The 12,969-nt window shown below is 39.2% G+C and overlaps 1 protein-coding gene across 2 annotated transcripts in view; it reads right to left on the reverse strand.

The window, feature by feature from the left end:
- Positions 1-12,969, reverse strand: part of MYLK4 (myosin light chain kinase family member 4) — an 81,631-nt gene that overhangs the window by 21,030 nt on the left and 47,632 nt on the right. Inside the window, exons 1-2 of one of the 2 annotated variants that reach the window (XM_083854964.1) lie at positions 10,984-11,841; positions 299-365 (exon numbers count right to left, since the gene is read on the reverse strand). In XM_083854964.1, coding sequence (XP_083711090.1) covers positions 299-365; positions 10,984-11,628 — 712 coding nt within the window. In that variant the 5' untranslated portion in view covers positions 11,629-11,841. Of the gene's footprint in view, positions 1-298; positions 366-10,983; positions 11,842-12,969 lie in introns of those variants that run through there. The other variant, XM_083854965.1, reaches the window with a different exon arrangement.

Consider the following 12,969-nt stretch of genomic DNA (forward strand, 5'->3'; position numbering starts at 1 on the left):
TACAAGTGTCTCCTAAGCAAGAGCAGACTACTTATTTAAAACGGGGATTTAATGGGTCACAAATGCTTTCTTTGAGACACAGCACTAGAAAATGTTTTTCTCTCTCGAAGTTATTGTCAGCTAAGCCAGGTTAATAAACTCCTCATGCAAAGCGCCTTATTCAGCAGTTGAATACCCTATGCTCACTCATGCTGATGGACACACATGTAACCCAAGCAACTTCACTGGAGTTGCTCAGGAAAGTCGTGACTATTTCTTAGGAACTAGAAGTTGATCAGAAAAAAAAAACCAGTCTAACCTGTTGAATCTGGTGGCTTCTTTTCTTTTGTTTCTGTTTCAGTGAAATGTGACTTTTCTTTGATGACCTGTGGAGAAGGCAATTAATATATTAGTCAATTTATACAACGTATATGTTGCATTGGTCCTCATGAAATTGAAGCCTGATTGATTTTTTTTTTTTTTTTTTTTTTGGTCAAATGCAAATATTCTGTGTTCTAACTCACACATTTCCTCTAAATGATTGTCCTTATTTTAATCATCACAAGCTGATTGAATTGATATCAGTGCAAAGCAAGAGAAATTATCTTGGTTGTAATCAGCATCAGTGTTGGCATAGAACTAGCCTAGAAAAGATTAGGACTGAACCTCAGAGACTAAACCAAAGACGCATCCAGGAATCAGCTGCTGCCCTGCCCTAGCTTTTGCTGTTAAAAAAACTAGGTCAAACCAAATCTCAGAATATTTATTATTCTAGTAAAATGTTCAGCAACGATCTTGCTGACCACTTTTCAAAAAGTTCCTTGCTGTTTAATCAACATCTGGTAATGACTTCTTTAATGATGCAATAATTCATTAAGGGCTGCCCGAGACGGTAACCAGGAATTGGAGCCTAAAAGCCACAACTTCAGCTTTGTACTCTTCTTTGACCTACATTTCACAATGTTGCAGTGACATCTAGAGGTGCTTCATACCAATCCAAGTCCTCATAAAAACTCTGCAATTACTGTTACCTTTGTGGATATTAACTACTGTTTCTATGCTGTTCTCCATGTGTTTTTTCCCTGGCCACTCCTAGACTTTTCAGTAGGTGACCGCAGCAGCACAACACGGTATCTGCTTTTGCTCTGTGCTCCTTTTTTCACCTTCTTCTTCTCAGAGTGCTATGAAACTGGCACTGTCATTACTATTATTAGATCCACATGGTGTGAAAAATGTTTTCACCTCAAAATATTTTCCAAAGGGCCTACCAGCTAAAGCAGTATTCTACATATCCTAACAAAATATACAGGTTCAGGCACTTAATTTTGAGTGTCTTAACTATGTGATCAGTCCCACAGCTCTGGGCACTAGCAGTCCTATTGCTAAACATTTGTTCTGGTAAGCCTTCCACATTTTTTATGCTTTATTTTTTCATTTCAATTTCATCGGGCTATACAGAAAATAGGCATGAAATCAAAGCAATGTGTATCCGCTATAAACAGAGTTCAAGGGAAAGGAAATTCCATGAGAAGCCAAAAGAGTTGAGACAAACTGGATGTAACTGCATGGAGGAATTTCAACAGGACTTGTTCAGAAAATCTTGATCTGCAAGGGACAAGGAAACTGTAATATGAGCACAACACCTGAGACTGACAATTATTTGGATGTAATCTGTCCCAGGAAGTTGCAGGCCACAATACAACAAGGTAAATACCTTTGAAATATAAATTGAAGCCTTGTTCCTACAGAACTTAAATATAGTGTAATGTTGCCAAATGGAACACAGGGAATCAACCAATGCTCTCAAAAGCACTAACAAAAAAAAAAATAGGGAAAAGCCGCAGACTTATTTACTCTGCACTGTGTTGGCAATTAGTAATGCACTCACATTCCTGTAAGTATGTCAGCCTCTCCATACCACTGAGGACAGCAACTCTGATCAAACACAGTCAGCTGAGCAAATAACCAGAGAAGTGGCCTCCAAGCTCTTTGATGCATGAGGCCAGATTTCACTTCTGCATTCAGAATTAATTGCAGACACACTGCACTTCCAACTAAATATTGCTGTAGTTTGCAGGTGTGAAATACAGAAGCCAGCTTTTGAAAATCCGTCTAGTAGAAGGAACACTGGACAGTACTGAATACCTGAGACTGCCAAGCCATTACATAAATTACTACTGTGTTTATTCAAGCACCATTTCTGATCTCTGACATTTCACCAGCAGATGAGGAGTTCATACTAATTTAAATAAAAGAAAAAAAATCATACATATTAAATATTTACTGATATTCTTCAGAATCAATTTGCAATAAATATAGGGACAAGAGTGCACTAGAGTAAGAAATACAAGTTTAAGGACTAGATATTGACATACTTGTAAATACATGAGTAGTCTATACATGAACAACCCATTTTTCTCCACATTTTGCTGTTTGTATCAACATGTGACTTCAACTTGTCAAATCTTGACCTGGCAATTAAATCAAGACCTTTAACCCATTATTTCTTCCCTCTAAAGGGTGGGGCTCACAGTTTCTGTGGAGCTGACAGAAGTCAATGTAGCCTTCCCAGCCCAGCCACAGGCAGTACAAAGACCTCCTTGTAGCTTCTCAGGGGGATGTGTGACGTCCAGCCCCAGGCAGCTGAGCAGCTGCTCTGAGAGCCCACAATTCCCAAAAGCCATCACACTCTTTGAAAATCTCATCTGAAAGGTGTGGTGGTTTGTTAAAGACATCCATCCCACCTAATTACTCTTCATACCACTCCTCTTCCCTCACTGTGTTTGAGCTTTCTTAAGGGTCTTTTTAATTTAATCTCTAATATTTTATTTATTTATGTATTAGTCTTCCCAAACTTAGGTAACATGACTTTTTCCAGTCTGTATTTTCTAAAATTACAGTAATCAATATTTCTTAGTAGAAAACATTTCTCCCCTTTCTTTATTGATTTGAATATGTAAAATTAGGTAAATGGCACTAGAGTATTTTTTCCTAGTCATAGAAGACCATAAGCTTCCAATGAATTTTTCATTTTCATTTCACAAAACGTTAAATGTGAAAGTTTGTGTTATGATCCTGTAAAGTCTACCACAGCAAATAGGTGTCTGTATGTACATAATCATGCATTGTGTCTTTAAAAATAAATTTTCTAAACTTAAACATATTCTTTCATAAAATATTGCCAGACTCTAAATAAGAGAGACAGAATAAAAGCCCAGGTGATGATACAGAATAATGCGAGATAGTCCAGAGGCTGAAACTTCAGTACAGACCAATGGAAAAGGAAAAGAAAAACATTTGGAAATTATTTTAATTGACTTTAGAAACCTGCAGAAATAAAGCAAAAAGCAATAATATATATAAATATAATATGTTCTAATTGAAATTTCAAATGCAGCAAGAAAATAAAGTCTTTTATAGACATTTGACTCCTTTTTAATGACCTCTACATGGTTAAATTCCTTCTTTATACTGCAGCAGTCCTGCCCTTGGAATGTTTTTTTTAGCTAACTTTAAGATTTTTTTTTTTAATTCACCTAATAAAACTCTTTGATGCTTTTTTTTCCAAACGCAAAATTTTTTGTAACAAATGGGCTCACGAAGAAGCCCCAACCATTCAGTTAGAGGTCCTTTATCATCCCATGACATTTCATTTGATACCAAGACATTATGCTCAGCTTCCATCTGCCAACAGCAAGAAACAAACCTTTGCATGTCGTAAAAAACATTTTAACTTTGTGTCACTCTCATATTCTTGATAGTTTGCAGAGCTGTATTATGGCAAGATAACCTAGTTTGGTGTAAGATCTGATCACCACTCATTTAGCAAAATTATTGAGTTACTTGAGATCTGCAATTGATGAGTTTCCCTAAGAGCCAGAACTCAGCCATGGGCTTTGCCACTGAGGGTGTTCCCAGTATCTCTTCACCAGTTCTCAAGAGAGTGCAGAATACAACACAGAGACCTTGGGACAACCACATGTGTGGCGATGCCTTCTGTGCCATCCATCAAAGCTGGAATCCATCCCCACCTGCCTTCTCGTGTGCCTCTTCAATACATTTACCTTTTCCCCCTCCAGCAGTGTAAAATATTCAGTGAGAGTATTTTTGATACAAACATAAAAATGCTAAAAACTACACACATGGGAATTCTGCTTTTATTGGCAGGTGGTGCATCTGCTTCCACGACATTATTTTTTTGGTACACTGTAACAACTGCTGGCACTTTCAGGTACAGATTTTTACTCTTGGATGATTTTTACAGAGCTTCTTGAACTAGACAAAGAAATCATTCTTCTGTAAAATCCAAACTCAATCCAGAAATATCTTCTAATTACAAAATAAGCTCTGAACCATGAGAATCATGATTCTCCCAATACAAAATACAAGAGAAGTTCTATGTGACCTGCTGCTTTGAACCCCTGCATGAAAAATGCCCTCAGAACAACATCATCCTAGGGCAGAAGATGAAAATCAGTGAAGACAAAGCATTGTTCATTCCCCACTGAAGTTTGCTGACTTCCCACCCACTGTGCTGGAGAAGCTATGGCTATCCTGTTTCAAATGGATGCTTCCTCCTACCATGCCATTCTTCTCGAAACAGGGAATCTTACACTGAAGAGTAGAAAAGGCTTTCATGCAGGCTCCTGACAAAGCCCATGGCCTCAGTGAAGGTGCAAACAGGTTGTACTAACAGCGACAGGTTGATTCTAAATGTCTTTACTTTTGTCTTTAGATCTAGTCACTGCCACTTAACAGGGTCATTATACGGCCTAAGAAGGGCTTTGGAGGTAGATCTTCTAACTCCAATTGACTGGTTTACTTTTAATGTCTCTGGAATACACAGAGGCGTGTAATAATCACCAACAAATCTGAGGCTACCAAGACACTGACTAGGACCAGAGCACTCAGTGTTACCTGGCTTTGACACATGTCCTTTCTGTCCATCTGGGAAATCAAATTAACCAGTCACTGTTGTTTTTGAGTTTTTAATCTGAACAAATCAGGGGCAACATCAGGCAAACACAAGAACTGAAGAATTCAGCTGCTTTTCTTACCAAAACATTGGAAAGTGTCACATCTCTCCCTTGCCTATACTGCTCAATTTCCTTATACATGTGATGACTGACAGGGTGCAGGTGTGCCTCATATACACCTGTGCCATAATCCCAAAAGTCTTCCACGTGCTACTCTTCACATTTTTACCGCTACTATTAAATGGGACACCCTCCTAAGTGGGTTCCACTATTGTCACAGTATGAGAAAGGAGAAAAAAAATCCATCTTGAAAGGTAAATCACTGGCAGATCTTTTTAACTGTGGGCATAAACCACTCACTTGTCAAACTACTCAGGCAATTTTTTAATTACAGTATCTGTTAAGTAGCCTCAGTGTAAAGAGAGTATTTCTCAACTAACTCAGCTGAGCCAAGCAGGCAATGGTATGGATGGCAAATATCTTCAGACTTTATGAACTGCCCTTCCTAAGCTTTTCTCCAAAATCACACAGTAGGGAGATTTCCATCCAAAGGGTTATAAACTTAAGAAATCATCTCCTACACTTTGAACTGGACTCCAGAAATGCAGGCTTCCTAAAAATTTGTTTAACAAGAAGGCAGTTTGGGTTGAGGGGAAAGACCTGCTTGTGTTCTTTTTAATTTTCCCTTTATAGACAGACCATGATTCTGTGGCACCTCACAATGCAGAACCCAGCTATTGGAATGTGGTGAGGCTCATTCCAGGCTCTGTTGGGACTGCTGCCCAGCCACCCAGCTCTGCTCCTTCTCACTGCTGCAAAACCCAGGGTGCTGCCAGGTTGGCACCAAAGTAGTTGTGTTTCAGAGCAGTCATCTTTGTCATTAAAACTCAGTGTGGTGGAGACCCCATATTGAATTGCAATGGCATTCTCCTGCCAGAGGAAATACTCAGACATGGTAGCCCTACACTTTGATAGGAGCTGAGAGGAGTCATTACCAGAAAACTGCCTAAATGTCTAGGATATCTGATGACAAAAGGTGAATTTTAGATGGCTGCAGCAGACAAAGAATTCCTCCCTGAGCAAATCCCTCCTACTAGTGTCTTACCTCTTTGAGGAACTTTCTTTTTTTCCAGGATTGCTCTCTGATGAGCTGCCTTGCTTTGCTTTCCTGCACTTACCAGTTATATCTTTATCTTCATCATGAGGTCTCCCTAGTTTTGCAAAGGAATTGTAATGGATTCCTACAATGATCTAACACATAGGCATTCATGTCATGCCCCAAAAGCCATCCAATGTGGCATGTAGTTATTTAGAAATTAGCTGTGTCTACTTGATTTCACCATTTTCAGAGCTGTAGAGACAGCAAAATCCCAGCAGTGTTCAGGAAGGGATCCTACACAGGGAACATTGTACCACAGACAGCAAGTTCTGAGGGTAAATGGAAACAAAAGTTAAACAGCATTATGAACTGAAAAGGCACGAAACAACTCCAGTGCAGTCAGTAAAGGAGAGAACAGGGTAAAACAAGATAAAAATGTTGTCCTAAGAAAATATACCAGTTTTATGACTGATAGACTGTCAGAGAGGGAGTTTTAACTGATACAGTACAGCTCACTCAAAGGCTGAAATTCTTCTACCAAGAATATATTTAAGTAAAGGCATCAGTCTTGAGGGAAAGAAGAGCATTCCCAAGTATAATGGCACCTGTAGGCTCTGATCAGCTGCACTGGCCAAGCAACAGACAACCCATCTGCTGAGATTCTGCAGAAATTGATACCCTTGAAACCACCAAGCCCAGCAGAAACTCTCGCAAATAGATGCTAAAAAAAAAAAAAAAATCCTACCTATTTGGCTGAAAGATGAAAAATACACAGAACATGGCCATTTTGGAGAGAATTTAAATAATACATAAGGGACCTGTTAACATTTGAAGGCAAAAAGAAGGAATCTGAACAGTTATAGACTGAGACTGAATGGTTCCTAAAACACATGTGGCAAACAGCAGTTTCATTGTGGGCTCCTACTAAATCGGCCAGTGACCTGCAATTGCAGTGTGACACCTGCACAGGAGGTACAGACGGTTCAAGCAGAAAACACAGCTCCCACCACTGGTGTGTCTTCAGTGTGGGAAACAGCCCCAAACTGCTAATAGCTGTTATTCCTACAGCAAAGCCTGTAGAAATGTCAGGAAACCCAAGTTACAGACACCTGCAAGCAAATGTTCAACTCTACTTTACAATGGCAACAAAATGGACTTTCTGACTCTCCAGATGAGTATTTGCAGGTTAATAGTACAGAATCTCTAAACCCTTTAATTTGGAGGAAATAAGTGAAGTATTATATTACCTTCTTTCTTTATAAGTGGAAGAAGTAGGACTGAAAACGGAGTTATAGACAGAAACATTTTGTAATAGGATTATCACAGACTACTTAAAAAGGTGAATTTGAGGAAAACCTCAAGGCTTTTTAAGATGCTTACTGTAGAACTGCTGATTTCCCTGAGTGGCAATTGTGACAAAATAACCTAAATGACAAGTAATACACACTACTCCTCTCAGCCATGTGCTCATAAGGTCATGCTGCACTCAGTGGAATATGGCTGGGACGCATTTGGCAGCATCGACAAAGTATGAAGTGTCTCCAAGCTACACCATATTACAACTTCAACCCAAGCCAGAAATAAACTAAGCTCCTGTATGAGGCAGTGGGGGTATTTCAGGATGGCAGTAAAAGGCAGGAAAGCAGAAATTTGCTTCAGAGGAAAGCAAACCCTGTATTTTGCAAGAGCACAAAATGTGCCTGTGAAGCCCATGATTAGGAAACTATTCCAGCTGCTGCTGATGCTGGGAGAGATCAGCATCTCTCTCTCATCCCCACTCTTCCCTTTCTGTTTTGCCTCTTTCACAGCACTCTATATAATATGGTTCTGTAAAAAGAGGCAGTTAGGAAAAAATTAAAAACCAGTACTACATTAAGCAAAGAGCAGCACCTCTCTAGAGAAGGAAGGATGCAAAGGCAGATGAGCAGTATGCCAATACTACTGGGTACAACTACATGTTGTACCCATGGCCACCTACTGTGCCACCTAACTTTCTTAAGTTATGGTGGAATTATTTTGCAGAACCAGGCTGGGGACAGGCAAACATTTTGCAGCTATTGGAACCAAGAGACGGCATTTAATCATAGCTGCAGCAGGGTGGATAACAAACAGGAACTTCATCCAAAACATCTGATCACCTCTAATAGTGTATAGAAGTGGGCACTGTCCTTCTGAACTAACTGCAGTGAATGGATTGCCTTGTTTGTGGCCATACAGAAACAGGATAGGACTGTGCATGTTCTTGCTGCCAGCTTGCACTTCTATGGGATCAGCACTGTTCAAAACTATCATTGTGTGGGACTAGAGATGGGAACAAGGATTCTGTCAAGAGAAGCAATGATTGGTATCTGCACAATTGAGTATATTTGTTCATTGCTATGTCACCAGATGTTAGTGGTGCATTTCAGGTATGAAACTCTACAAGGGTGAAATCCCCTACTTTTCTATTTCTTTACTTTTCTTTTAACTATAATCACAACTATATAAAACATATAGAAAAATATGTAGATCTAATTCAAATATGGAGGCACGAGCAACCAACTGTGCAGTGTCACATGGACCAGTATCTAGACTAACTTGCTCAGAGATCTTGTTCTTTCCCTCTCACCCAGAGGAGAGTCTGTTTGCCCTAAATGCTGGTACACAGTCTCCTGCTAAGCTGACAGCCAAGCCCAGCAGTCTCTCCTGAAAGATATCATTCCATGTTCTGTTACTCCTAATGCAGGGCTGACTTCAAGTCTGTTTTTACTTAAACCTAAGATGACTAAGTGTTTCCCAAAGCCAGCTGTTGTTCACAGGATAGCTTGGTAATTTTATGATGGCCCTTTTCTAATAAATCAAACACACAGAGAGGAGGTGATGACAAGCTAACATATGTATGCTATCTCATAAAACAAACAAAATATAAACAACATAATAATATCACCAGCATGATTCCAGACATGCTCATGCTGCCTTTCCTAAGCCCACATGCTAGACAAGTTCCTACCAAGTCCACTCAACATCGCCAAGAGTCTGCCTAAACAAAAATGAATCAGTGAGGGAATTACAAATGTACCTGCTGTTGGAAAAAGACAGAGACTCCACTTGCTCCTGCCTTTATTGGGTCCTTGTCAGTGGGCTACCTCTATTTCCATCATGTTCAAGGTCCCTTGCATCTACTTCCAGGTATTTTATAGCCTTGAACTCTCCATGAGGGGCACCTGCAACTCTGCCATCCTGGCTCCCCTCTGACCCCTCAGGAGCTCAAGCTCCTCCTGTTCTGCTACACCCGTTGGTTCTCACAAACTCACTAGCAAAGCCTGCAAGGTCCTCTCCTTTCCCCAACCCCATGTTTCTCTTGCACAGAGCCTTGCACCTACTCTGGTCTCTAGGAGGTGCCAGTTCATTAACATGTCAGGCCTGATTCAATTTACACTTATAAATAGTTTAGATGAATATGTAGTTTCACTGAGATAAGTAGACATTACAGAGACAACCATTGGGTCTCACTCCAATGGGGCTCTTACAACAGATGTTTTCATTGATGCTTTGAAAAGTAAAAGAAGCCCTAAACTCAGATTCTCAAAACAAATAATCTTTTCTTATCAAAGTAATTGTATAACCAAGAAAATTTCTCTTCTGTTGAAACTTTTTTTCAACCAGGCCAGCCTAATGTTCAAGAAGGGCCTGTAATGATGATTTTTGTTGTTAGTCTTCTTTGGCAAGGAAGCTATTTGTCTCTCCAGTTAATGATGCTCTGGAAACAAGGTTGCACAATTTATATCCTTAAAAAGTGACAGATTGGTCAGTTCAGCTGACTGAGCTTACAAAATGCTCCTCTGCTGCTGCTCAGCACTTACTGATATTTTTATAGCTTCCTTTGAAGGCTCAAATGCTTCTTGTCTATCTAAGAAGTGGAGTTGCCTTAGGGTGACCAAGCTGGAAAGCACATGGTTTGCTGACCAGGCCATTCTGAGTAATACTGAGTGCAGTGCTTCTTTTCTTCAAGGAATGCTGTTTCCAATAATACCTTCACATGATGTTTTTCCTGCTCAAAAACTTTAGAAAAACAAACTCAAGAGCTATTCTATAAATGAATCAGAGAGGAAAGCCTGCATGTGACTTTTTGGGAGAAAAAAAAAATAAGCAAAATGGAACAAAATACAAAAAACAACCTTTTTGGTTCACTGTGGGTTAATTAAATACCAACACACTTTGTCGGAAGAAATTGCTAAATTTTCTTTACCAAAAAAGAATACCCAAACTACCTTACATGAACTGATTAGAGTCAAGAGAGTCTTTCAAGAGATTTTTGGTGTCTTTTAATCTGACTTTAAAGAACATGATGAAACACTCATTATGGTAACAGAGGCATTTTTTACCCAGGGAAGTTTACACAAGCCACAGCTCCAGTTACAGTAACCCTATCTCAGATCCCAGTTTAGAAGTCCCCTAGTCCTCACCAATAGAGAGAAATACCAGATCGGAACAGCACACTTAAGATGTTCTTTGAAATAAAGGACAAACATATGTACATGCCCTGACCCAAGGAGGCTTTTTACCAGTTCCACTAATCTCTAGACCCTGGTGCTCATAACACAACTGCTGCAACTTGATTCCCCCAGGTAATTATAAATCCAGAAAGGATCACTGTAAAATTCATGGCCAGGACCCAAGACTACTGAAGTCTGTCAATCTTTTTTATGTTCTTTGTTGTTATGTTTTACAGCTGCAAAGGAATAATTAGGGAAAAAAATGAAGGCCTGTATAACAAGTAGATTTTTCTGTATTTTTTCCACTGAAACTTGCTCAGCTTGTTCTTATACTTTTCCCTTTTAGAGCACATTGGTTGTTCTTTCAACAGAAATGCAAAAGCTGAGCATGTAGCAAAACATATCCATAGCTTGCAATGATTCCTGCCAAGATGAAACACAAACCTGGGCTCACCTTTTCATTTTTCTTCTTGAGCAGATCACCAGCTGTTGTCTCCGAGAAAACATGCATCCTAAAGGGATGTCCAGCTCCTGCCTTGCAAACTTTACGTTTTTTAACATGATGTTTTACACTTGAATTATGAATTATTAATGTTTTCACCTTCTCTACCAGAGGTCCTACAAGTTTCTGTAGTCCAGAAACACTATGTTCAAGTCCATCTAGCCTTTTAACCTGCTGCTCTGCTTTCCTGTTTATATCAGAAAGAGATTTTTTCATTTTAAGGCAAAGTTTCTTCATTTCATTATTTCTCGGTTTTTTGCTTCTTTCCATCCTTGATCCAGGTTCAGATGTTTCCGCCTTTACCATCTCCATGTCTTTTTCAATGTAACAGATTTCATGAGAAACACTGTTAAGCTTCTTAAGGATATTGTCTTGCAGAGTCAACAGTTTATCAATTTTCTCTTCAAGGGAGGCAAACCTCACATCCATGACATTGAAACTTTCAGATGTGCTGACATCACTTCTCTCAACATGAAGAATTTGAGGAGGTTCCATTCCATTACCTGGCTCTTGGTTTTGCAAAGTGTTTGGATTGAGTATTTTGGCCACGTTGTTGACCATAGACGAAGAAGAGCTCTGCCTGCTGGATGTGGTCATTTTGCTGGTTTGGGTATGGGAAGGAAAGGCTCTGATGACCAGCTGCTTGAGGACAATATCAGTTGCAAAGGCTTTCCATCCAGGCTGCTCAGATATACAACCAAGTTTGGCAATTCCAGCCCAACTAATTTAAAAACTACTCTCATGTATTTGACTAAAACAGAGAAAAGAGACACCCAAATTATTTAGCAAAAAAATGCCTTTCATCCATTCTTTTCCTTACATATATATATATCTATCTATTTCCAAATGAAGTGAATGAAGTTGCATAGCCTAAATGCACTCGCTTCAGTGACATCAGCCCTAGCAAGGATCAAACTATTTGCACTCCAATGGCATTTGACAGCAAAAAGGCTACGCGACACATGAGAAGTCATTAAGGGTAGAGAGACTTTGGCAGTGATGTTGCTTTTCACAAGCCTAGTGTGTAATGTGATCCCTGCTCTGAAGAGAATAAGGGTCCTTACAGGGAACTTAAATGTGGCTGCTTGAAATTGCTATGTTTTAAGGAAAACTTCTCAGATGAAAACTTTTGTTCCTAGAAAAACCTGTTATGTCAGGCAGGAAGTCAATAGAATGGTTAAAAAAATACATTAAAGAAACTAAAGCAAGAAGGAGACGCTAGAATGCACATATTTTGGGAAAAAATGAGAGTCTTTTTATCTCTCCTATGTCTCAGCTACCACATAGCCAGCTCTATATGCACAAGTAATTAGCTCCACAGCTAATATCTTCATTTAGTTCTGTATTTATCAAGGCTGTTTTTGCCTTAATTTGCCACAAATTAAGAGGCTTATGTTTTAGCATGATCTGGTCATCCAAATACCAAAATAGAACACTTGATGGAGACTATGCTCTTTTCTTTGTTTGCCTGACAGTAAATGTCTCATGATCAGTGATTAATATTCCTAACTCATATAGTATATATAAGTTTTGACCTTTGTTTCTTTCAGAAAGATAACATTGGACAAAAAAGAAATTTCATTACTAGGAATAGGTTTCCCCTAAGAGTAGGTCTGAATTGTTGGACATCATTAATGTTGGTTAGAAAAATAAAAAGAGAATTTTAAGGAAAGAATAAAAACTGAAATTCTCATCTCAAGTCAGATATACTCCAAAGGAGCAAGAAGTAAATCAGTATGGATCAGCTTGGTGGAGACAGGTTGTCTATGAAACACAGAGAAAAAGCTAAGACATAGATTGACCACACATAGGTCAGTCTGCGCTGTTGCCACATCTTTTATAGAAACAAACACATAAAGTTGACCAGCTGGTTGAAAAACAGCCTGACTGTTGCTCTGCTCAAAGGATCAAGAGCTTCTTTTGTGATCCCTGTGAACT

Source organism: Zosterops lateralis (genome assembly GCF_965231275.1).
Source record: "Zosterops lateralis genome assembly, chromosome: 1".
Lineage (NCBI taxonomy): Eukaryota > Metazoa > Chordata > Aves > Passeriformes > Zosteropidae > Zosterops > Zosterops lateralis.